Genomic DNA, 27,317 nt, shown 5'->3' with positions numbered 1-27,317 from the left:
AATCTGATCCAAGTCGTACAACATTGGTTCACATTGATGGATTATTTTCTTTCCCTTGGCTCTTCCAATTATGTACGGGTGACTCGATTTTGCACCATAGATGAATCCCACTATAACCGTGAATCCCACTGTTATACCTTGGACATTTCTCCAAAACATTATCACACGTAATCGTAGTGATGATGTGGCCCAATCATATGAGTCTGGAAATCTCATTAGTAACACACAAAAGAATGTAATAAAATTTTGTTCCAGATAAGATTCACCTCCCAAATCCCACCTTCGGCATCTAGTTCGCCTCTCCCTCTTTTGACCTTGTCCATTTTTTTGGGGTTTTAAATTAAGGAAAATTGTCGTATTTCATCTCATCTCAAAGAGTATAACAACGGAGATTTGATTATTTGGGTTTCACAAATTAAGCAAATTAACATCACCTGATCTTTCTACTGGCCAATTTGGCGTATTACAGTGATTTGGTCGTTGAATTGTGATTAGGATGATAATGGCTTCAACCACAGCTTTGAATTCAGGCTGTAATGTAGGAGGAGTTGTTGTGAATCGCAATCCCTTATTTTTGAGGCCATCATCGTCGACGTTAGTCAAACAGAGTTGGAGAAGAAGTCCGAAGCTCAGGTTTACAGTCAGAGCGAGTGAAACTCATGCTGATGGGCCTACGAAGAAATTGGGATTGTCTGACGCTGAATGTGAAGCAGCTGTAGTAGCCGGAAATGTGCCGGAGGCGCCCCCAATCCCATCTAAGCCTGCCGCCCCTTCTGGCTCTCCCGTGGTGCCCTCACTTGTAAATAATTTTCTTTCCCTTTTTTTTTGTAATTTAAATTGCTGTTGTCATGGGACTTGTTTTCATTTATTTTTGTTTTTTGATAAAAAAAAGTTGTATTGACGTATTACATTTGGGAGTTTTATTGGGCTTTTTTTAGTTGATTTTAGTTGATGATGATCTAATCCATATGAAACCCCTTTTGATTATGTATTGATGCAGAGATTCTTTTGTATAACTTATTAAGTCATGGGAAAAAATCACACATCTATTGATGCGGCATGCATATCTTGATAAAACGCCCAACCCGGGGTAGCTCGTGTGCTGTGTTGCTCCTTTTTAGGATATGGTCACCATGGAGCGAGTCCGGGGTTAACGCGTTCGAGAGGAATGGGCCTCTCCTCTCAGGCTGCTGGGGATTAGTTCGGCCCGGATACCCCTGTCTCGAAAAAAAATGCATATTTTGATAAAATACAAGAAAGAATTTTTTCTAAAAATTTGTTGACATGATAAAATATAATAATAACAAATCATGAATACCATGAATTTCAGTAAAAATGAGCACCATTATGGCTTCTAAGATTTGTTAGCCTTGGAAATATAGTTTAGGAAACAAAAGTTCTCAAAGGTCCATTGGAAAGGACTGTGAAAAAGGACGAAGATGCAACTGCTACTAGTTAGTACTGTGAGGTTCAACCTTTATTGTGTATGAGTCATGTTTTGAAAGATTATATAGAGTTCTTCTTCTGTACCTTGTGGATGTTCTAACTTCTGAAAGAAATGTGATGGCTTTTGGCTCAAAAATTGCCCGTGTAATTTCCAAAGTTTGAGGCACAACATGCTTTTGCATCATCTGAACTTCACGGTTGTCCAACTTGAAGTTGATTTATTTCTAACCAAAAGCAGTACAACAGTAACTGAAACAATTGCATGAGTTCCTTTCGATTGTTTGGGAGTGTAATTTAGTTGCTTAGCAAGGTGAGAAGTTATTTTAGATAAAGGTCAAATTCAGGGGAATGCATATGGAAATATTGAACCATTCAATAGACTAGAAGATTTAGAACAACAATTCAGTTGTAGCTTTGCTTGTATAAGAACCTTGCTCAAGATAGTGAATCCCTATGTGTGTTGTTGAGAAGAAACTCCTGTGTCTGTTGACTAGAACAAACTGATGCTACTGTGCAGCATGAGCAGGTAGCTGCCTTTGTTAAATATCGCAAATCATATTGCTGCACATTTCAGAAGCAGATAGCTACTGTTGCTTGCTGCTATTTTAAAAATGTAAATACCCTCAGAGAAGAATTAGAGTGCAAGATTTACTTCATATGGGAGCTACCAACTTGGTAATTTTTCAAGGACCTACCTTAAAAAACCTTGTTTGTTGTCGCACTAGTGCTTTTTTAAAATTGAGTGTCAACTAAGTCCATGCGATAGTGTATGGGTTGTATCTAGGAATAAATTGGGCGAACTGACTTTTCTGAGCTCTGATATCAAATATGCAGGTAAGAATGTTTATACTCTAATCTATCTGCATATTAACCAAACAATGCAGACAATTACTTACTTTATATTTCTCATTTGCGTATTGTTTTACATTCTATGAATAATCCAAGAAATAAATTGGGCCTTTACACTTTCTGGGATGAATGTCCTATGAGGTATATTGGTCACAATAAGATGATGTTGGGAAATTATAAGGGGTGATTCTCCAATTGCAAAGGAAACCAAATGACACATGTAACATCCCTAAATAATTGAAGTTGGCACTTGATAGTGTTTATACTAATGGTGGGATAAGAAATACAAATATGTGGATAAGATTGTCAAATCAAATAAAGATGAAATCTTTCTGAATCATAGTTTCTTCAAATAGTCATTTCTTTATACTCGAAAATACTATTCAATATCTTGTAAAATGAGCTAGAGTTAACTGGTCTGCTGTCCTCTTTCTTCACCTCTTTCTTCACCAGGCATTAGATGATTCAGCACTTGTGTTTGTTACGCAGTTAAGCATCTAAAAGTTGCAAATTATTCCTATCATAATTGGACAACATAGTTTGTAGATCATTGATTCCACATTTAATCATCTTCAGGAGAGGAGATTATTATGAGATGTAGTTCCTATTTGTATGAGTTCTTGATATCTGCCTTATTGGCTTACCTGCTGTTGTCATTTACACTTTTTTTGGTCTGACACTCTGGCTGTGTTTCCTGTTGTCAATCTTTATTTTGGCATAGGATCCAATTTCGTAATACCAAATAAGTACTTCAAATCATCTTTGCCATATTTTGTTTGAGAAACTTTTTCTTGGAATCATATTTGGACTCTCTGGGACACCTTTGCTCTTAATATTTTAATCCAAGCATTTCTTTTGTAGCTTAGATTCTTAATATATTGAATGATTGGAGCCAACTGGTGATGCATCATCTCACTGTTCAAATTTCTCAAAAATTGAGTAATCTATTTAGCACTTTCCTGGATTAATACCTTGTGAGCTCATGACAATGCAAACAGATAATTCTCTACATGTCATTGAGGCCTTAGCATAATGTGGGTACACTGCTTTAATCATGAATTTTAGGACGTGCATTCTCATATTAATGTATAGAGCCTTGTAGTTAATGATCTTTAATTTAAATTTGGGCACCAATATATCCACCATTAGGTATACAACCTTTAGAATTAGATGCACTTGACTGTATTCCCAGCTATTAAGAATGACTTGTAGAATTTTGCTAATGTATTTATGAAAATAGACATCAATAAGAGAAATAAGGAGTAGTACGAATACATGATTTGAGTTCGTACATGTTAAGTTGTTGGCTTCAGTAAACCAGAATTTAGGTTTGTTTGGTGGGATGTAAATGGTTTATGTTTTAGATGAGAAAATTAATTTTGCTAACAATGGTGTTGGATGGGAACTTGAAACTTATTCTGTAAGGGTTCCATGTGTATACCTTTTGGATAAAGAATGTTCTGACCTGATTTGATTTTAATTGAACTTGAGATCTTTAATATTAGAAGTCAAGCCTCCTATGAGGCCCAAGCCTTAGAGAGTTACTTGTTCAATTTTGCAACTAAACTTTTTCTTCTTTTTGTATTTTCTTAAAGCAACCTGACATGTAGTTTCCTGGTATGACTAGACTCTTTTAGCCAAATACTAAGGACTGAAGTACTTTTAGTTAACTGGAAAGCTGATATAACTTAGATTTACTTCAAAATGAAGTGTTTACCAACCATATAGAATGTGCACCTCCTCTTGTATGGGAGATGCAAATCTGGAGGAGATTTTGAAAGAATTAATAGTCAGTTCCAGATCTGGTCTCATACCATTTGTTATGGTAAATCTGGGTGTACTTCCTAGTTTGCCTCACTTATTCCAGTTCTTGCAATTGCAAACTAAGATTTAACCCTTACTAAAATTTGAAACTAGAGATGAACCACCAATGGATTAAATTCCTATGATGGTTGGTACAAGATTTGCTGACTAAAATAACAACTTTAGTTGGAACTTTACCACTCATATTGGAAAAAGTTCATAATAGTGTTGAGAAACCACAATCAGCTATTATTGTAGTGATGACAATTATGTAAATGTGCCTCTTGGAATTAGGAATAAGGAAGGGAGAGAGGAACTTAAGATGGAAATAGGACTTTAACAATGGGATGGGATAATAGCATGGGAGTTGCAAGCAAGGAGATTTAGAAGTTTTGTATTTAATGGAAGAGGTTTTGCTTAGAGTATAATGAATTAGAAGTTCATTCTACATTTGTAGGTGGTTGTAGTTGTCACTGCTGTTAAAATTGATTAGACACAACTTTGGTATCAATTCCAGGATTATTTGTACTGTAACCATAAATAGAAAGACTTGTTTTGGCATTAGCCGATGTTTTATGAATAATCTTCCTGTGTTCTTCTTTTAGTTCAACCTTTGGATGGAAAGAAGAATTCGAAGTTAATTATACCTTGACCTCTATGTTGCCTTTTTCTGCCTCACTTTCCTCCCTAAACCATCACTTTTGCCTTCCTTCAAATCCCCAATCCAAATGGTGGCCATTGTTCATGCATATTAGCATTTTTTAATGTTAAACGTGAAATTATTCTTTAATGTTGTATTGCACAACTCATGGTGATTGTTTGAGTCTGTTGATTGATAAAATCCTTTTACTGTATGTCTATTTTGCGTAACTTGAAAGCATATAGTTGCTATATAGTTTAATCTGCTCCACTAATATGTACTCTTGCATCAGCCACTAAGTCGACGTCCTCGTCGAAATCGTAAATCACCAGCATTGCGGGCTGCCTTCCAGGAAACGACTTTATCTCCTGCAAACTTTGTGTATCCACTTTTCATTCATGAAGGTCAGTCATATAATGCTGTTCATTTATGTGTATTTTTTCTACATCTAATGTGCAGGCCTACATTCATCCTAGTATTTGTTATATATGCGTGATGTGGTTAGATACTTCATATATTGGCTGTTTATACGTGTCTTGGCATGTAATTGATTCCAGTTATTTAACAATATTTGTAGGTGAAGAGGACACACCAATTGGAGCGATGCCTGGTTGTTACAGGCTTGGATGGAGACATGGTTTACTAGAAGAGGTTAACAGGCTCTTACAAATTCTTTTCATCTCTGCAAAAATGCAATTCTTACCTTGTTTCTTAGAAATCAAACTGTTGAACGTGAAGCGCGTTTGAGAAATATTTCCTTTACAGTACTATAATTTGCAGGTTTATTAATTGAAGGGGCAGTAATGCTATTGTTAGATTGCTTAGAAAAATGAGAAAATTAGAAAAAAAACCATCAAGTTCATTTGTAATGTTGCAAAATTCATACAAATTGAGCTAATATGAGAAGGATCAGCCTAAAATGGATTTAATGCCTAGGAGGTGCCTTGTATGATATATTTGATGTATTCTTCCTGTAGGTAGTCATTAAACATATTAAATTCCAGTATCAGGGATATTTTGTAATTTCATGAATTATGGAATTTACTAACAGCTCTATTGCTGCGAGTCATTCAAGTTCACTTGATTGGAGAATTGTTGACCTAATGGTTCTTTATTCAATTTAATGATGAGGTTTGATTTCAACAGATTGCAGAAGAAATATTTGATTTAAGGACTGCAATTAGAAGAAGTGATTTTAGGAAATAGGAAGAAGGGAAGTCTGGAAATCATATCTAGGATTTACCAGGAACCACCCCTAGAGTAAGGAATTTCTCCTTAAGATGATATGGTGATCTTGAGATTCTTTTACAGTGGATGCGTACATAGTGGTAGTGATCTAGGACAAATTTGGGATAATCTTGCCTAGTGCTACTGTGCTAGTAGAAGAAATGATCTTGGGCTGTGAACAGTACCCACAAATAGTAACACGAGGAGAAAGAGGGGAAGAAGAAAGGAAGAAAACATCTAATGACCCAACATCTGAATTCATTGTTGATCAATCTCCATGTGGATAACTTAGTAACATCCCAGAGATCCAGCTCAGCTAGTATGAACATTAATTAGGTAACTAGAGGTCCTTGTTTGACTCTCAAACCCTTCCCCTTTCCTTTTGTAAGGTTTGGAGTTTCCCATGAGCCAAATAAAAGACCAAAAAAAAAGTTGTAACAAGAGCATTTAAAAGCCATAAACTCCCCTAAAAGATAGGACGCTATTAAGAAATGAACTCCTGTATTCCAAGCAAAATGCTTTTAGAACTTTTCTGGGACTCCTTTCCTTATAACAACTATCCCATTTAGTTTCCTAATATAATAAAATAATTGAAAGACCATCACAGTCCTCAGTACTAAACTCCTGAAAGTTCAAAAAGCTCAAAGAATAAAACTACAATGAAACTTCATTTAAGCATTTGATCTATGTTTTGTGCTCCTTGTCAGGCTGCTAATCTTCCAGGGATGGAATTGCTTAGTTGAGGCTTGAAATATCATGAAGGTTTTCAAGTTTAGATTTCAGTGAACTCTTTTCTGACTGCATTAAATGGGAACTAGTTGATTTTACTTCACTAGAAGTAGTCTCCTATTTTATATGAGGTTGGCCACTTGATTCGAATAGCTTCAGAACTAAGTGTTCGATTATAGGAGTCCAAGTCATACGATGAACTACACACAAAACACAGCTTGAAGGAGTCAAATTAAGAAGTTCACTAAGGCGTTGCTTTGTCTGAGGTATCAAATTATGGCAGTAACTAGCTTGTGCTTGGGCCTTACTAGTAGCTTGGATATGAGGGCTAAAGTGCTTAGATCAATTTGATATCTTATTGAGGCTTTAGTTTTCTGCTTCAATTCGTGGTGAAAAGTTGATCTTGAGCTTTGAAATCCGAAAGAATCAAAATCCACTGCTTATTAACTCTTTGTCGTATCTGAATACAAGAGGGATGAAAATAAGTGGACTTTCCTTGTAGAAATAAGATGGTAGTCTTGATATCTTCATGAGCTGTTGCTTTAAGTACCTTCAAATCTACTTCTTTGAGCTTATCTTCCATCAAAACATCCTTTTTATCTGTAAGAGGTTCCTATTTTTGAGAGAAAACCTCAGTTAGGGCCTTTTTGTTTATCTCCATTAGCTGTTGCATGAGCTAAAATATTCTCCACATGTGATACGGTTAGGAGTTCAGAAAAAGATTGAAGACTATCTGGGCTGCAGGAATTTATTAGTGCAGCATTTTAGTATTGGAGTGGGTTTTAGTCATCTTCAGGGGAGTTAATATCTTTAAATTAGCCATTTATTTTTCAGTTTCTTCAGTGATTTTATGAGATCTTTTTTCTAGCACTTCCACCTTTTGGTAATTATTACATTTGTTGGAAATTCATGTGAAATAAATCTTCTGTTTTTCAGTTGTGGTCTCTTTTGTGAAATTCTGAACTACAGGCTATCTTCCAACCTCACAAACATCAACCACATCAGCTATAGGAATTTCTGAATCTTTTGTTTTAATGTTAGCAAAGATGTAGTCCCATTCAATTTTGGGTCTGGGGTACCTACGGAGAAGTCAAAAGACTTAGTAGCTTTCTCACTTTTAGCCAAATCCATCTCTAGATGTGTTCTAGTTTTGTCTTTTATTGCACGCATGAATAGTTGCAGTTAATCTTTTTTCTTTCTTGAAGCATGTTTTCCATGCTTTTCCAATCAAATCATGTTTTGCTTCCACTGGCTGTGAATCAAGATGCTCATAATTCTTATTCAGCAGCACTAATGGTCTTTAGTTGCTTGCATGATTTTAAAGGAGTTTTAGTTGGATTCAGAATCAGCTTTCTGAAGTTCCTTAGATGCTAGTAATCTTGCTTAAATTTCTTTATTCATAGTTTTTTTAGATATTTTCAGTAGTGGTTAACATGAACAAGCTTAGCATATAGTGTCTTCTCTTTTGAAAATCACTTTCAGTTTTGCTTTGCTGTCAAGTTGCATTTCTTGCCTATGTCTATAAACAAGACTTGAGTCTACGACGTCATGCTTTTGGGCCTCAATCTTGGTTATTTCATTGTTCATTAACCAAGGCCTCATTCATAGGACCTTGAATCTGTCAGATGATGTAATGTTAGCTTTTCAAAGGTCAATTTTTTTGCTTATTGTCATTTTTGCAGCTTCATGAACACCTTCTCATGAGTGAAGTTCCTTTTGTACTGTCTTACATCAACTCAATAGCCATCGCCTATGTACCTGTCTCAACGGATTTGTCATGGATGCTAGTTTGGGATCTGTGTCGGATATGGTTGAGGGTATTTTGGGTGCTTTGACTTGAGATGGTGCTCTTGGATCTTGTCTTCAGAGTACTGCTTTACAATCTAGGCATTCTTTTGATGCTCCTCAGTGTTTATGAGAACCAATCAAGGAAGTAGCATGGTGCCACAGTGGCATGCTGCCACCCAATCATTTATCTTTTTTGGTTAATGAAAACTCACAGCCTGAGAAATGAAATCCTTGCTCATCTGAAAACTTGATCCCGAACCTGACTTAGGAAAAGGGGCAGACCTAGTTACTGTTTTATTTGTCTTGGTGAGTCCATAAGAGCTTGTTGCTGCTATCTAGCAACTTCAAGGCTGCTTGCAAAGTGATAGGTTCTCACTCAACCCTGGGTTCTTAAGCAAAATTAAGGCTTTCAATTCTTGAAATTTCTCTTCATAAGTCAAAGCTGAAGAGGTTTGCTGTAGCTTGTTGAGTTCTTGCACTCCATCTTCATCCCCCAAATTACCAATACCTCTACCTCTTCCTCATTAAATTCCTTCCACTCTGTCCAATTTTAGATTCTGGAACCAGATGTTTACTTTCTTCTCCAAATGGATTTCTGCCATCTACATTTTTTGGGAATCAGTAATGCCATACGACTGGAAAAGCTTCACACACTTCCTGTCACATTCCCTGGCTTGATGCCCACAAAATTTGGGGAAATGGTTTCCCCTTTTTCTGTAACCAAATGACCACCTTCTCCTTGTCTATGTCCCCTGCTGAATCTTTGTGATTAGCCTGTAGGAATAGCAAGAATTCCTCTTTCTTCATAAAAGTAGTAATGGTTGCCATGAAAGTTTTCATTTCTGCAGACTTTAGAATCGCGTTAATGGAGTACATATAATTCTGCAAATGAGTCTTCCGGTCTTAACTTGTTCCTTAGAGAGTACAATTGAGTTCCCTCAGCCGTTGGAGGGAAATCAAAACTTCAAGATCCAAGGACTGGAAGATCCGATACCAGCTGCTATGATCCCTACTAACAGAAGAGAGCATGGCAGAATGAGAGTGGAGAGGAAGCAGATAGAACAGAAATTGGAAAGAGAACAGAATGGGACAGAAGAATTGGTTATTCAAAAGTTTATACATCCAGAATAAGATTACAATAGTAGCTCTGTGCCTTTATTCAGATATGGAGGAACTGTCACTATTGACTTCCAGCGCTTAGTAACTTTCTGGCAGCTAGGCATAACTACTTTAACTACCTATTTGAAACAGAAATGATCTTATTAGTGTACGTAAATAAGTACATTTACAAAGAATATTGAACGAAGAAAAAAATATCCATTTAGTTACAGTTGAGCAGTTACATGAAATACATAGGTCAGATATACCAAGTGAAGGTTACAGCTTACACCTACAAAGTTTCCACTAATATTATTTGATAATACTCATAAAAGTGTGTCCTGCATGGTATCCATGTTGCCAATATCATGTTATAGAAGATTATCAAGCCTAACACCTAGATGCATACCCGTACTGATACTCCAACCTGAGGTCATGTAACAAAGGCTACCAGAAGGGTCAGATTTTAAATTGGAACTCTGAGGAGATTTTAAATTTCATTTTGCCTACCTTAGTGAATGGTTTATCATGTGACATTGAGTGTGTTGTCATATCCCTTCCTGCTCTGGCTAAAATAATCTGTCCAAAAGATCAAGAAGTCATTTGTTAATCTTGTTCTGATGCAGGTCTCCAAAGCTCGAGATGTTGGTGTCAACAGCATTGTGCTGTTCCCTAAAGTTCCAGATGCTCTGAAGGTTCTTGCTTATTCTGTTTAAGACTGTCCTTCAGGATTAAGTAAATGATGAATTTGATCATCTTTCTTCATTTAGTCCCCCACAGGAGATGAAGCTTACAATGAGAATGGATTAGTACCTCGTGCCATTCGACTGCTCAAAGACAAATATCCAGATCTTGTATGTTGTAACACTTCATTGTTGGTTTTTTCATTCGAATGTAGGAATGTATGTTGTCTGACACATCAATTAATAGGTTATCTACACAGATGTTGCTTTAGACCCTTACTCTTCAGATGGGCATGATGGCATTGTGAGGGAAGATGGTAAGATTTACTTTTTTGCTCCAATCCTAGGATTAAATTCTGCATTGATTTGTTGCCCACTTTCTCGAAGCTAGGGATGAATTGATAAATTTATTCTTATTGCTGTTGCTCACTTTTAAGTATATTGATGTATGCTTTTCTTGTTTGTTTTAATGGTGGGGTTGTTTATGAGTACTATTGAACTTCTACTGCATGCACTTTAAAAGTTTCTCCTTGGTGGTCCATTGTTCCCTCTCATGGGGCACTTAAGCGAATTTGGCCTGGCTATCTATTTTGAGTGGATTTGCAGATTTAGGTTCTAATAAAACATGAACCTACTCTTTTTGAATTCAATAAGAGACATGGCACAAGCAATGTATTTGTTTGATTTCCCATTTTGTCTGTTTTTCCCCCTTGTACCTTGGTGTTGTCATGTGTCCTTTTGTCTTTTAATTCTTCTCTGAAATTGTTGCAACTAAATTAGCCTAAGAAGTGTGTAAATTGTTAGATGTGGTCAAATATTGTACAAGTGTATGATAAACTGCAGCAGCACAATGATACTAATTTGGAAGAGAGTTGTAAATGCGGTGGCTTTGTTACGAAGCACTTGAGACTGGATGTTATAGCTCGACAAATGCAGTTGTACAATATAAGTCAAATTTAACACACATTTTTGGTATAAGTTAATGTTTTGATGTTTGGCACTTTTAGTGGAAGAAAAGAATAATTGATTATTTTGTCATAAGTAGATTGGTGTAGGATTTCTGATTGCAGCAGAAAACAAAAGCTACTAGCAGTAAGCTTGATGTAGCCCCAAGGATTTTTTGTTTGAAGGAAATACTGTGTAAGTAGGTGAGGGTTTTATGTTAACAATTATTCTGGTATGTGGTATTCAAAGATTAATGAAGGTGGATGTTTAATATGTTGTGGCGGTGTTATGGCAACATTCTTTTATTAGCTGAAATACTGTAGTTGTCTTGAACTGAGCACAGTTCATGGCCCAGATTTGACGGCACATGACTACATTGCGAGAGCTGGCCTAGGCTATGATGGAGCCACAAAACTGCATTCCTATAAGTTGCATACTGGGAAGCTTATAGGCCACGTTACTAAACTCCCGCTGCCTCAAAACATATACAAAACAGCTGAATAAACCTAGTTTAAAATTTTGATCATTTCTGAATGGTCATGTTTACTTTGGAATTCAAGGTCGAATTTCGCTTGTAATAGTTTCCAAATTTCCCAGCATTCTGATTCGCTTTAGTGATTCTTTCATAGTTGCGCACTGGATTTGTCTACCATTATGATTCTTCTGGTTATCTACTATTTATTGAAGCATAGTTGTCTCTTGCACATTATATTTATAAGTACATGTAATAGGAATATACTGTATGCAATTTTCTTGAGGACATCTTTGGCCTGAGAAACTGCACAATGTTCATATACTTAATCCCTTTGAAGTTTGAGGATGACTGTTCTTATACAAGTACTTACGCTCAAGCTTTGGCACAACTTGCAAAATTATTCCTACTGGATATGGTTATGTAACGCCATACCTAAATCTGGATGATGAACTTCCATTGTCATAATGCAGATAAAAAATTTCAATTTGTAGAAAGAACTTTGAGAAGCCACAAATGAAGAGGATAAGGGATCCTCTAGAAAAATATCCTACTAAGATTTGTAACTTTCATTCATATTTTGGCCCTCTTGTATAGTAGATACTGGAGCATCTTGGGATTCTTTAAGTTATCACCCCACCCAAATAAAGGAAAACTAAAACCTTAGGTTTGTCTCATGTCTCAAACATATCAACTTAAACTGAAAATCATGTGTAACAATCAGAAAGCTGTTAAGTTTGATGTACCACTTGTTAAAGGTTGGACTTTATACTTGTTTGAGAACTAAAAGCTCCATTTGACAGGCGAATTACAATGTCAGTGCAGTATTGAAGTTTTCATAGTAATAGTCAAGCAGTAGACTGGCTTGTAGTTGCAATTTGAACATGTAACTTCAACAGACTGTAGCTTGCACTTTTGATCATAGATGATATATGTTAGGCTCACTATTTACATAAGTTGAGCGAAATGAAATTTGAAATGCTTTATTCTTCGTATCAATGATAAATTTCATAGCCAATGCTTTGTTGTTAGTATCATGAAAATATTTTCATAGATTGAAGGATTTCTGAGGATTATAAGTAAAACATGGAAAAAGAATAAAGTGGAAGAATTTTATCCAACTCTTTTATTGTGGGAAAGGTCTTAATTAGTGATTAGCCAAAAGAGTGTTGGGCTTTTTCTACCAGTTGTGGTTCTCAGCTTCAGCACCTTCAAGTATTCTCTAATTGATTGGAACTCCTTTAGAAGCTGTTTTATGGGTATTATTAATTGTTATACTCATTTAAATATCTGCAGGAGTCATAATGAATGATGAAACTGTCCACCAGTTGTGTAAGCAAGCTATTGCACAGGTATCTAAGTCTTCTATGGAAACTTATCAATCATTTTTTTCCCCTTCTGTCCTGATGTCCTGGTAATAATCAATATGAGATGCATATCTCTTCTTCTGAGTTTCTAGATATTGATTTGCACGGCATCCTTGGGGAGATTTCTAAAATTTGTACATGATATATCTGGGATCCTACCCGCATTCCATCAAGCTTGCGATCATTTTCAATTTTCAGGATCTCCCTCTCTTTTATGTTTTGATGTCTCTAAAATGTAGGCCAGGGCAGGGGCTGATGTTGTTAGTCCCAGTGATATGATGGATGGTCGGGTTGGAGCAATTCGAGCAGCCCTTGACAGTGAAGGCTTCCAGCATGTGTCCATAATGTCCTACACGGCCAAGTAATCTGTTGCTTAAACTGATATGTGAATGACTGATTTATCATTACTTTGACAAGTTTCACATCAATCTACTCTCTAATATCTTTCTGCCCCATCCCACCCAATCCCCCCCCCCCCCCAAAAAAAGAATCTTTTCTTCATGCCAAAGGGCATTTTTAGCAGTGTATTTGACATTGATGTTTGTTTGAATAATTGTGATCTTACTTTTTGTTTTTGCAGTGCGAATAATAGTAATCTGTTTTTGAACAAAAAGAAAAACTGAATTGTTCTGTCATATCTTTTGTTCTAGGCTCTGTACAGCATTTATACAAATGGAATTTGACTTTTATCAATTCCATGAAATCTGTAATTTCCTAAAAATTAGGAGCTAATTTATTCTATCCTAAAATACATTAGGAGTAAATTATTCAATCCTAAAATAGAGCAGAAATCATGGGATATAGCAGAAAATCATGGGATATACATAGAAAAAGATATTCCAGATTTGCAACAGTTTTTCTTTTTTTTTTTGTGCGAATAATATTAATTTTATACTACCAAATTTCTATATGAGATCTGAAACTTGCAGACAGTTGGAAATATACTAGAAAAATAATCATCTTACCAGACAATGGGACTGCAGGAATTCAATTTTAGCAACCTTAGTTTGACAGAGGCATTATCTGTCACCATAGTTTCTAGCTTTTTGTTTTTGTAGGCATAGGTTGCCCTTTATATGCTTTACCTGATAATATGGATGCATTCCTGATCAGTGGAAAGAGGGAGAGAATAATCAACTTCATTTATGAGAGGGTACAATTAACTCATGGCTTCCCTGTGCCAACATTTCTTTATTTCTTTGATCTTGGTAATATTTGAAACATGAGTTGGTCACAAGCTGCTTTCACCGGAAAAACTATTCATCCATATACCATGGTCAGCAAACTAGTAACTCGTTAAAATATCTATCAATCCAACTCTGATAGCTGTATTTTGTTGAGTTTCTTATTGGTTCCTTGAATTTTGTTTAAACGGTATTGTAGGTACGCAAGCTCATTTTATGGCCCTTTCAGAGATGCATTGGACTCAAATCCCCGTTTTGGTGACAAGAAAACGTACCATACTTTGTGAAAGTTTTTTGTCACATTCTCAAGATGTTGTCTTTGAGAAAGTCCTCTGACATAGTTCTCTTCTGGCATACACAGTTATCAGATGAACCCCGCAAACTATAGGGAGGCTCTTATTGAGACCAGTGAAGATGAGGCTGAGGGAGCTGATATCCTTCTAGTAGGTTTTGCTTTCTGCATCTATCTGACTGCAAATCCTTACTTCTTTTACTGCTTTGCTGACTTTTGGTGATACCTGTGCTGCAGGTGAAACCTGGTTTACCTTATTTAGATATTATACGGCTTCTTCGTGACAATTCTTCTTTGCCAATTGCTGCTTATCAGGTACCTGAAATGCTTTTAGATTTTCAACTCTGAAATTGATATAGGAATTGCAGTATCAATCTTGTGCCAGCTTCATTATACAAGTGGAGCAAATATGTTTTGAAATGTGATTCCAATTCTACAATTCTTATTGTGAACAGAATATTTTCATGGGCATAGTAACTAAGAAAGTCATTAATGAAAACGTGTTTCTTTTTTTGCCTTAATTGCTTCTCTAAATAGGAGAAACAAAGAAGATAAAGCTCTAGGTAATTGAAAGATTAACACCTATAAATCACCTAAATTGCTGTGATAATTTGATCAAGGACAAGGGTATGGAAATTGGGGATTGAATAAGATGGAATGCACAGGTTCCACAAGAATGAGGAAATAACCAATGGAAATAAAGAAAGTTTGGGATGATCTGTTGTCATTGTTCATTTGTGTTCTCTTATTTTCTTTATCTTTGGAGTGATGGGTTCAAGGCATAAGTACATGAGCGAGTTCAACGCATGAGCACACGAACTAACTTAATTGCAGGAAAAGCTATATGACCATTCATCCTGATGAAATTGGGTCTGATACTGGGTCAGTAACACAGAAAATTACAGAGGAGAATGGCTAGGGAAAACATTCACAACGATTAGTCAATATTGAAACAATTACTCCTTTAAGGTGGAGACTGTAGAATTAAACAACCGATGAGCCAAATTTAGAATAGATACAATCCTAAAAGTTCGAGATTCCTCATTGACATGAAACTCTCCTGTGATTCAAAATTTTCGGGCTCAACTTTTAAGTGATATAAAGTACTTCATACTACTGATTTTGGTAGAGTACTTGATCTTTATACTCATGTATTGATTGGCTATCTAACATTTTAGGAACAATGTCTGACAAATGCATGTTGAATAAGCCCAATGATGTCACTTGATATAAAACCCTTTCTATGCTACTTAGTTCATGCATCTACCCATTAGTTTTGTTCTTCCTGTTCTCTTGTTTGTTGCATCATAAGGGCATACATACTTGCAGCTGGACTTCACTTCGATTTTTGGATCTTAAAATTCTTTAAAATGATATGGGTAGTGCATGATTAATCAGAAAAGAAGACCATTTTAAGTGTATTATTTGAATGTTAATGGCTTCGTGAAATCCTCCTCTTCCCTCCCCCCCCAAACAAAAAATCTCCCGCAAACTTCTTGTATTTTTGCTGCAAGTTCTGCTTCCCAACTCATAGTTATAACATGGAAACAGCCTTGATGCATCTTTGTTTCCACATTATAAGCATAATGCTTTCTTGTGGATAGCAATATTGGTATTTATTGATTTATTTTTGTTTGAGATATTGTGGTTGGAGGATGATTCATTTGGGGTGATATATTCTGTTTACTTGAGTTGTATATGATACAAATAATGAGATAAAATGGCCAAGTTTCAAAAGTGACAGCCATAGGAATGAAGATTTAATTCCAAGTGAAGGGTCAAGTTCTAATTGATAAGATGGTTATACATTACTTGAGCTTACGTCAGAGAGGTTGGACCTATTCCTATCAATTTATCTCTGTGATTGAATTTAGTGATCATACTGAGGAACTTAAGCAGTTTTTCTTTCTATAAGACTGGATGGATGGCTCAATTACAGGGAGCAAAAATGCTGTTCTATTTTGGCACACAATCCAATTTTGCTGTAACTGTTGATTTCTGGTACTAATCACACTGAAACATGAAACATGTGTTGTTCCTTGGGATATAAAGTTACGAAAGCAATGCCTTTGGAATTAGAGCCAGTATGGTCCAATTAGTTGTGCATGGTTTGTACTTTGCATAAAATGAGGTGAAAATTAATCTGTATCCCATTGATGCTTCAAAAAAGTTACTTTCTCAGGAATTTGAAAGTATATACTAGATGAATGATTGTTCTTTCAGATTTGCATAAATCAGTTAACATCTATGGTTTTGTTTATATCTAATTTGGCCCTATCTTCCCCCCTTCTATCCAGGTTTCAGGAGAATACTCTATGATCAAAGCTGGTGGCGTTCTTAAAATGATTGACGAGGAAAGAGTGATGTTAGAATCTTTGATGTGTCTTCGACGAGCAGGTGCTGACATCATCCTTACTTATTTTGCTCTACAAGCTGCTAGATGCCTGTGCGACGAGAACAGATAATAGCAATTGGGAAACAAGAAATTGCTTTTATGCATAGGTGTTTGTTTCATGTGTAGAGTAAGTTGGGAAGGGACTGTTTGTTTCATGCATAGGTGTCGTACACGTCCACTTCGGCGGTTAATATTGTCTTGCGTTTAACAAGAAAAAGGAAAGAAAATTTGCGCTGATGAAAATTTGACCTCAAGACTGATTGCTGTTCGTCCGCCTTGAGGGACCTCAAGGACTTAAATTCATGCCAAAAGCAACCAATAAAAGAGGAAACAATGGCATTTGATAAATGAATTAGGAGGCATAAATGCGTTTCGCGTGATGGAAATGTAAAATACCTGACACAGTTTTGAAGTAATAAAAATAGTAATTTAAGAAGAAAAAGTATGCTGATTATTAGTAAAGTTCGAAAGGGTTGGATACTTAAACGTGTAGTCTATGGAGATAAGCCTATTTAGTAATTTGTTTTGTATGGAAACTATTTGTAAAAGAAATTGCAATGACTAGTTATTAGTTAAAAGAGAAAAAGAGGACATTAAAGTAACCAAAGAAACACTTCAAACATTTACTTTCAAAGCTTGATAAGTGCAGCGAGTAGCTTAACATGAATTTTGTGGCTAAACATCCTTTATCAAAGCTTGAATCATTAAATAATTGCAACAACTTGCTAAACGTTAAACTTCTAGTGCTGTGGAAACATTTTTCGAACAAGAACTTATGCTATATTGAAAATAGAAATGCAGCGAATGAAGTGCATTTTGTTGAAATAGAATTAGCATAAACCAGGTGCCTAATCAAATGCAAAACACAAAGTGCCATGGATACAACTTTTCTAACCCTTTTCGATCAAACACCAGTACAACAAAGGAAGTCTTGGACTGTGGAATAAAGAGCAGCATTCATGATCAATAACGAAATGGTTTCAATTTTGATCAAAACATCTGCCGATCATACCAACGTGATAGTATTTGTGACCATTTGCAAGAGTTATAGTTGGCATCCTATCTTCATTTAGCCTTAGATCTGCCAGTTCTGGTAGATCCAATAAATGCACCAAAAAAAAGGTGATCAGTAAGTGCACACACAAAAAAATAAAAGAGAGAGTTAATAAAGTGAGGAAATGCAAAACTATACCAGCTTGTACTTGTACTTTGATAGATAGAATTGATAGAAGCAAAGGTCTTCCTTCTAGTATTTGGGGAACTTCTTGAGCGGTCATTTCTTTCACCATTATAGTTAGCAATAAGTAAAGAAATTATTTTCATCTTGAGGACAAAAAAAAGCTTAAAACGTGTAGATACCTGCATTTGCAAAAGCTTCTAGATTGATATCAATGACGTTATGCAACCATTGAATGACGGAGGCGATAGAGTATAGAGATGGTTCACCTATGTATTTCAACCACCATTGGATAATCTTCAATGAACTTTCTGCTGATATAGTATATAGTTGTTCCTTCTTCTGATGTCTTAGCTATTGTAGCATGGACTCATGCCTTATCAAGTCTGCAAAGGTAAAACTTAATCTTATATGTTCCCACTGCTTCCCATTTTGGAAAGGATTTTAGATCTATCCATTGGAAAAGTGATGGTTTATGCTAGAGGGGTTAGACGGAAATGGAAGCACGAATGCATAAGTCTTTGATCTCCATTTATAAGGCCATGTTGTTTAATGTATGAAGCAAATGAAAAAGAAAACCATTACAGTGCAGCAGAGGGTAGTTAAATGTGTTAATTGAGTAATAAAGTTAAGGTGCATTGAAGCTTCAGAGTTTAAATAATACACATTGCAGTCTGTTGTATCCATAATAAAGAGAGCTATCAAGATTTTCCAACTGAACAGAGTTTAGACATACCAAAGAGAAAATTATAAGGACTGCAACATGATCTGGTATAATGTAACCAGGAAAGAAAATCCCTGAACCTTGATACTTGCTCAGACACAAACTTAATAGCTACATTAAAGATTCTGCGTTTCTTGTACAGTTGGAGGTTTGGATTCCAATTTTTTGGAATGGTTTTATCAGCTGCATTTTAGTTTACTAGGCTTAGTCAGGTTCTACAAAATTTGAAATCATATATCTAATATGTTAATACATGTTGCTTAAGAAAATCAAATGCAAAATAAGTCCTATTTAAAGCATTGAAACAACTTTGTTTTAGTGTGTTTTTGTGCTTTTTGTGACGCCCCGAAAAGTACAAGTGTGAGAATCCGGAAATTTTCTAATTTTCTAGGGTTTATTTTATTTAATCGCCCGCCTTTTCTACATTTTCTTTATTAGAAAAATTCCCCAGATAAAGTTTATGAGCAAAGATAGTTTTAAAATGATTTTTCTAGTATCGGTTAGTTTTTGAGAAATTAAGAGCGTATTTTGAACGTGGGACCCGCAAGTGCGTAAATGCATTATATTTTTGACAACTTGTTGGAATTTTGTATTAAGTGATATTATTTTACAAAGTGTTAAGATATTTGTATTGGAGAGACAAAAAGATAAGTTTTAAACCAAAAAGGTGACAAGTGTCACCTTGTGATTTAATCTTGGACTTTGACCATTATTTCTTACCTTTACTAATACTCAATTTTGACCAAAAATCATCCTATTTCTATGCTTCATGGCCGGCTCTCTCTCAAAGGAAAAGAAGAAAAATCTCTCAACTTTCTAGCTTCTCATCTCACTCAATCTTCAATTCCAACCGATTAAACTTGAATTTACTCCATAAAACCTCTTAGTTTGGTGGAGTTGAGCTTGGTTGTGAAGTTGTTTGGAAAGCTAAGGTGACTAGTTGCTCTATCTCTTGTATTGTTAAGGTGAGTTGTGAAGGACCCCTCTCCTTCCTCTAATGATGTTCAATTCATGATTGGTGGTGGTATAAGATGCACTTTTATGGATTATATCTTATTTTTGGTTGAATTGGTGAAGTTTTATAATTATTGGGGATTTTTCTGTTTTCATATGGATATGATTGTGTGGTTATATATGATGATTGGAAATGATATTTAAGGACTCTATGAGGTGGAAAAAGTGGTAAATTGCAAACAATTTCTGTTTTGGAAGAAATTTTGGAAAGTTAGGGTTTATGATTGTGCATTCTGCCCGAATTTATAGCTCATAGATAGAGGCCGAATTGGCCTTGGCTTAAAACATGAAAGTTGTAGGGAATGATATTTTAGAGGTGCCTACAAAATTTCAGGTCAATCGGAGTAGTGTAGAATGAGAAAAAGTCGAAATTACTATTGCTGTTCTGATTTTACCCGAATGTAAGAATTGCGCCTGTAATTGGTTGTTTTGGCTGGAATTGCTTCCGAATTGGTTGTTGAGGCCTTCTGATGAATTTTATCCCTGTTTCTTAGCTTTCATCTGGTTTTGGAATTTCTGGATTTGGACTTGGATAGCCTGATTTATGATGTTTCCGCTAGAATGCGTTCTGTGAATCTGTTTTTGTGATTCTGGTATGGTATCTTGCATTTTGACCTGGTTACACTCGAAACTGGGTTGAGTGACCTTCTGTAATGTTGTAGCCCTGTCTTTTAGCTTCGAAACGGTGTATCTTGCACCTTCATCCGACAATCGTACCGCCTTTGGTACCATTACCGCAAAATGACGTCAAAACTGTTTTTCTGGTTTTGAGCTTAACTTTCATTTCCGGACTTTTCCCTAGCTTGACTTGTACTAGTACTACTTGGAGCTTGCTGAATGGCTATTGGATGAACTTGTTGTTGTGTGTGTACCTTTGGGTTGGAATGAGGAAATAATGAAGCCATGATGGCTGGAAAAGTTAGCAAATTCAGGGGAAGTGCTGTCCGAACTTTGAAGGGATTTGTTTGCATTGAGTTTGTGATCTAAGACTTGGATTTGAGCAAGGCAATGTTATATGATGGATGATTTCTAAGCCGTGGAGGTGAGTGACCCTAAACTATTTCCAAAGTACTTGTGAAATGTTTCTTGCATTATGTACTCGATTGCATATCATGCGTGCTTGCATGTGAGTTCATGACTTGATTTGGCTTCAATGAGTTCTGAGAAAGTCTTGTGCTGGACACCAACGTCTCCACTCTGTTTATGGTTCATGTTCATGTTTATCTGGAGCTCAAGAAGGGGCTCCCTCTTAATGTTAATGTTAATGTTAAATGATCTATTTGAGTGTTGGGTGTTCAAGTGCTATGATTTCCCTGGCTCACGAGAGCACTAAACGAACATTTGATCTCTGAATCATGACATCATCGAAATGCAACATTGTGAAATATATTTGTTTAATGATTTTACTGGTTACTCGCTGAGCTTCTAGCTCACCCCAAAAATATTTTATTCCCCTCCACAGGGCTCAAGGCGAAGGAAGGACTTGTAGTACTTGTGCACGTGACTGGATGGCCTATGTTTTGTATAATTTGGATTTGGAAATCATTTTATGTATAGTTGAGAATTGTTTCCGCTTCGCTTATGACATGTAATTTATTGGAGACTTGGATGTAATTGTGGGAACATTTGATGTAATATTTGAGATTTATATTGTAATCTGTTTGAGGACCGTAGTGAACGACTGAGTCCCGGCGAGAGCCGGGCAGGCGGCCCGCCGAACCCTCTGGTTCGCCTTAGGGGGAGGTGGGGCTGTCACACTTTTATACAAAAGTCATATACTTGAAAGGTGCTAATCTTTCAATGTCTGGTGTATGATTTCCCAAGGATGGAATACAACATAAGGTAATTCAAAAACATTGCAAATAGATCCAAGTATGCTATTAGAACCTCAAGGGAAATAACAACCAAAAGCTAGAAGGTAAAGCTTTTCACTCTTCTACAATGGACTATTGGTCTAGAGAGAGAAGCTACACACAGACAATAGTTGGTCTTTAGTAGCTAGAGTAGTTTGCAATTCATATTTAAATCAAATTTAAACACCAAAACTCCAATTGCAGTTCTCTCCTTCTAGCTTTCTATAAAGGTCATATATTCTCATAATAGTATTTTTCATTGTATAGAAAAAATTACCATTCTATGTAAGTAACAAATACTACAATAAAATTATGTAGAATTTCGATTTTTCTACTTGTGAAAACCCAGTGAACTCTAACACATGCAATGACATAATTCCTTCATACAACATAGCATATGCTTATGACATACAGTATTATTAAAAAAAAGAAAAAAATTCTTAGTAACATCATTATTTCTCTAGATAAAAAACATATGTATTCCAATAGAAAAAGTGCCATCGAACAACCATATGTAATATTATTGTCCCTTTTTTAATTCGTGATTGACCTTCAAATTTAACTTCGATAAGACTACTCCTTTCATGAGTAGTAATTGTATCATTTTTCAAAATAAAGTAAAAAATTTTTGTACATGCTGTACTTTGAAAAATCCAAACCCAACAAAATAAAGATTGGTGGGATAAAACTCAAAACCAACAAAATAACGATTGGTGTCTGAAAGCAGATCATACAGTGGATTTGAGATAGATTTTAAAATCGCATTTTTCAACGTTTTGCTCCAGTCTAGGGCTCTTTTTTGATAAAGACAAAAAAAATTGCCCCAATTTAATTCTAACTGGACTTCCCTCTTCTTTTTTTTGCTGAAGTATATACTCCTTCTGAATAAATAAGCCAATCTTTCACTTTATCATATAATATTATTGTCCATTTTTTAATTTGTGATTGACCTTCAAATTTACAAGATTCTGACTTGCACTTCTTCGTCAATTTTAGCCATAAACACCTACACCAATGGGATTTTTCAAAGTACAACATGTACAAAAAATTTTTACTTTATTTTGAAAAATGATGCAATTACTATTCATGAAAGGAGTAGTCTTATCGAAGTTGAATTTTGAATGATCGATTCGAAAGTATATTACTTGACTCTTGGGTTGAATCCCACAAATGTATTACAAAAATTTACTCCAATTTGGACTTATTTTAATTGCAAAAAATTTTGTTCGACTGACTATCCATTTATTTGGACAAAACAAGAAAACTGGATTTCCTAAAATTTAGAAAAAATAATCACATACTAACATGCAATGTGAATAGAAATTGCATTTTTCAAATGATGAATTTTAAATGTCGTGTTCAAACTCATGTAGAAGACTCTGTGATGAATCTCTCAAAACAAGACTAGGTTCCAAACAATTCCTTCCTACTTTACGATCGGTGTTTAGAGAAAATGATCACTTTTTTTATTAGCTCATCATTTAGGACCAAACAATCGGATATTATTCTTGATTTTGATGTGGCTAAGAGAAACGATATGTCAGGATCTGTCTTGTTTTTGTGCCCAGATTAAGTCTAACCTATTCAATATCACATTTTGGTGAAAGCAAATGGTTTATTGCTTTTATTTCTTGAGAAAACTTAGTTAACATATAAGTTTTATAGATTTGTAATATATGGATAAGAGATAACTAAACATATAAAACATGTTATAACCCTGTGATCATAAGTGATTGGTAGATCCCTTAGAGGTCTGATCCTTACTTCAAGTTGTCATGAAAGATATAAGTCAGCAATGAACTTTATGAGTTTGTAATGTGGCTTTGACAACGATAGCTAAAAGAAACAAGATTTTCAAAGACATTGCACTTAAAATTGCATTCCTTCCAAAATTGCCCCAGTTTTGGATTCAAAGATCTTGGACTCTATTTTAATTTTTATCATCAATCACTAGAGGGATTTCAGCATTGAATCTCTTTGTGTTTTTCTTTTCATTTTCTTTTCTCTTTTTTCTTTGTTTCTCCTCTTTTTTTTTTTGTCTTGCCAATACCGAAATCCCAAATACCAATGATAGAATTGAAAATTTCCAAACTTTTAAAAGATATATGCCCCTTTTTCTTCTCTTTTTTTTTCATACTTCATGTCCCTTTCAAAAAAAAAAAGCATCTTTGCTATTTTGAAAAATTCTCAAACTTCCTTCCCCGATGCGGGGTGCGATCATAAGTGCTTTTGAACCGAACCACCAGTTTAAGATAAAAATGTAGATATAATGGATAAACAGTGTTTAGATAATAGAAATGATGGCCAAAGCATCATTCTTATTTCACAAGACAACCAAAGTAAAGAATAACCCATTGGGAGAATTCATTCCTTTTTTTTTTCAATGTAAGATTATGATCATTAAAGCTCTCATTTGAAACGAAATTGTACTTTTAAATGTTCAAATGGAAGAGCAAATGATAAAATCTATATAGATAGAGAAATGAACGCCTAAAGTATCATTCCAAATTCTCAAAACAAACAAGAATAATGTACATTTTTGCTTTCATTTAGATGTGGATTGAATCTGATTAGACAAAGTGGGCCTTTTTAAAAGCAAAGATTGCCCCACTTTGAAACTTGTAAACCAAGGTGACTGATTTTGGAGGGTCAATAGAAGTGGACCAAATATGAATTGTAAAATGAAAGAAAAAAGTATCGTGGTTGATTTTTTAAGACAAACTACCAAGTTTGAATGACCTCATGCAAAGATTTTTAAAAAAATTAAACACACACTTATGAATTTTCATGCAAGAGGTTAGAAATCTCAACTTAGTCTTATTTTTTAAAATCCATCATGAAATCTCCCAATGAATAAATAAAGAATGAAATGTACATGATTATATACAAAAAAATAATTGTTTAAATGAAAAAATTTATATTATTACAAATATTTAAAAAAAAATTTCAACTATAATACAAATGAGGAAAGAGGAAATTTCTAAAAAGCTCCAATTCACACGTACACACACTTTTTCTCTTTTCTTTCTTTTAAGACAAAATGCGTTAGAAGCAACAAATCAAGAGTTTTTTTTTGGAACAACTACATCATGAATTCTCTTAAATGCTTTAGAGTAGAGTTTTTAGATGGATTTTTCATGTTTTTACATTATAGAATCTGCCCAAAAATCAAGTAATACTTGTAATTTTTCAAAATTTATTAGACCAAAATTGTTATCAGATATAGAAAAAATATTTTCACCTTATTGAAACATCTTTTATAAATGCAGAGGAGGGGAAAAAATAAAAGAAAAAATATCCAGAGTTAGTAAGCAAAACTATAAAATCGATATGCATGTCCTATAGGTGAGCCCTTTTATGCCAAGAGTTGGCCTAGTATGAAAAATGCAATCCTCTGGGGTAAGCATCATATAATACATGATGGATCAGATCAATTTATTGACATTTGACTAAAAAAATAATTTAAAAAAATTTGGCCAATTGAAATGGTAGAGGATATCTGACTTAACAGATTGAGGACAAAGTCTAATGGATTGACTGTTTTGGTTGATACATGGAGAGATGTTAAAAGTCAATTTAGTATGAAAGAATTTACTCTTGAAATGATTGCAATGTCTCAACTAGTTTCTTCAGTGAATGATAGATCGAAACCTTAAAAGAGAATAAACGAGTCAAATGGATTGGATGAAATTGATAGTTTATTCAAAAATTGACTAGATTATCCTAAAAGTGAATAAATTGATCAAATTGATCAAATGGAGTTGATGGTTTATTGAAAAATTGACTGGATTGCCCTAAAAGTGAATAAATTGATCAAATAAATCAGATGGAGTTGATGGTTTACTCAAAAATTGACTGGATCGTTCCAAAAGTGAATAAACTAGTCAAATGGATTGGATGGAATTGATGGTTTACTCGAAAATCAACTGGATTGTCCGCCCATTTGTAGTTTCAAATCTCACAAATTTCGTTGCAATGCATTTCTAAAATCAAGATTTGGCCTCAATATATATATTATCTCAACAATAAGGAATCATTTCTGAATTTCTTCGACTTAATATCCTTTAATAAAGGGACTTTATCAACTTTGACAAAATGACCAAAAAAGTGAATATTAGAGGCTTATATTCTAATGTGCAAAAACTGCTCTATCATTTTCAATGCCATCATCGTGGAAGGGATCGGATCCTACCTTACCTTGTACACTACCCCTTTGGATGATATAAAAATATAAACATGCAAATCTCTTTGAATTATATATCCGAGACAAAAGGATAGTTTATTACTAATGCGGGATTCCTTAAGTGGCATTCCCTATAAGGTTAATGCATGATCACAATTTATTAAAGCGAGTAAATATGCAGTAACGAAATTAAACATGACCTAGAGGAACCTCCTTTTTATATGTCAATGAAGGTATTAAAATGCAATAACTCGTAATTCAAACGTGTAAGAATCTATCTATTAAGGTGGGTTCTTAAAAGAGTACCATGTTAGGACTCTTATTTTCTAAGGTTTGTGAATACAAAAGAAGAGAAAACAAAGAGAGGTTAATTTAATAAATAACACATAACACGTTCGAGCAAAAAAATGATACAAAAAATGTGAAGTAAAGAAAGAGAGGTAGAATCCCTTCCCTCGTGTTTAGTGTTCCTAAACGGGTAAGGTTGACTATATCCTAAGTAATTTCTAGTATGGATGCATGAGGTTGGCCTCACTAATACATCTAGACTCGTTAAGGTTTTAGGCTCCCAAACCTTCAGACCAAGAGGCGAAGTGTCATCAATCCCAAGGCTTTCAGTCGGCGGTTCAAATGATCCCTCACACATTGCTATGCGCACGTTGTGCCACAACCATATGTCCAAGTGGATCGATCCTAATCATAACAGGGAGGAGTGCTGTGACAACCACTAAAAAGAAAATGAGATGAAGGGTTATAAAGAAACAGTGTATGTACATATGAAATGCTCCTTTGAGTGGAGGGATTAATATCAAGCGCACGTGAAGGCTCTAAGGTGATATTCCTCCCACCCCTAATGCAAATGTGCAATAACATAAATGAAAGTAAATAAATTATTCATCACATACACGGAAAACAAGAGGCAATTGCGCGTGTGAATTGCAATAATTCTAGAAAAGAAAGAAAAAAGAAAAAGAAAAATGCAACCTAACCATCTCAATGTGATATGTAAAAAAAGTTAGAGAAAGAAAAGGATCGACTAAGCCCAGTGTGACAGCCCCACCTCCCCCTAAGGCGAACCAGAGGGTTCGGCGGGCCGCCTGCCCAGCTCTCGCCGGGACTCAGTCGTTCACTACATTCCTCAAACAGATTACAAGATAAATCTCAAATATTACATCAAATTCTCCAATAATTACATATCAAGAGCGAAGCGTCCATGCTTCCGCTGCGCCACTCTGATCCATGATCCCAATTCTTATACCAGAGGAATTCCACAACAATAAAATCACAACAAGCCTTCCTTCGCCACGAGCCCTGTGGAGGGGAATAAAACATTTTTGGGGTGAGCTAGAAGCTCAGCGAGTAACCAGTAAAATCCGAAATCAAATATATTTCACAATGTTGCATTTCGATCATTTCGATGATGTCATGATTCAGAGATCAAATGTCCG

The 27,317-nt window shown here is 35.2% G+C and overlaps 1 protein-coding gene across 1 annotated transcript; it reads left to right on the top strand.

Annotated features, from left to right (window-relative positions):
* Positions 1-225: 225 nt before the first annotated feature.
* LOC113753016 (delta-aminolevulinic acid dehydratase, chloroplastic-like) lies at positions 226-17,266 on the top strand. Its single transcript, XM_027297094.1, has 12 exons — positions 226-799; positions 5,031-5,142; positions 5,316-5,389; positions 10,207-10,275; positions 10,351-10,434; positions 10,511-10,580; positions 12,977-13,032; positions 13,287-13,408; positions 14,431-14,502; positions 14,593-14,674; positions 14,761-14,838; positions 16,821-17,266. The coding sequence occupies exons 1-12, from the start codon at positions 497-499 to the stop codon at positions 16,986-16,988; spliced, it is 1,290 nt and encodes a 429-aa protein (XP_027152895.1). The 5' UTR covers positions 226-496; the 3' UTR covers positions 16,989-17,266.
* Positions 17,267-27,317: the final 10,051 nt, after the last annotated feature.

This window comes from Coffea eugenioides, chromosome 11 (assembly GCF_003713205.1).
Source record: "Coffea eugenioides isolate CCC68of chromosome 11, Ceug_1.0, whole genome shotgun sequence".
In the NCBI taxonomy this organism is placed as follows: Eukaryota; Viridiplantae; Streptophyta; class Magnoliopsida; order Gentianales; family Rubiaceae; genus Coffea; species Coffea eugenioides.
This window is presented reverse-complemented; position numbering and strand designations above follow the sequence as displayed.

Excerpts from the sequence above, each read along its gene's own strand:
- LOC113753016 (XM_027297094.1), top strand. The coding sequence starts at position 497 with ATGATAATGGCTTCAACCACAGCTTTGAATTCAGGCTGTAATGTAGGA. Across the intron at positions 10,435-10,510 it reads AAGACAAATATCCAGATCTT|GTTATCTACACAGATGTTGC; the intron begins GTATGTTGTAAC and ends ATCAATTAATAG. Across the intron at positions 14,675-14,760 it reads AGGGAGCTGATATCCTTCTA|GTGAAACCTGGTTTACCTTA; the intron begins GTAGGTTTTGCT and ends CCTGTGCTGCAG.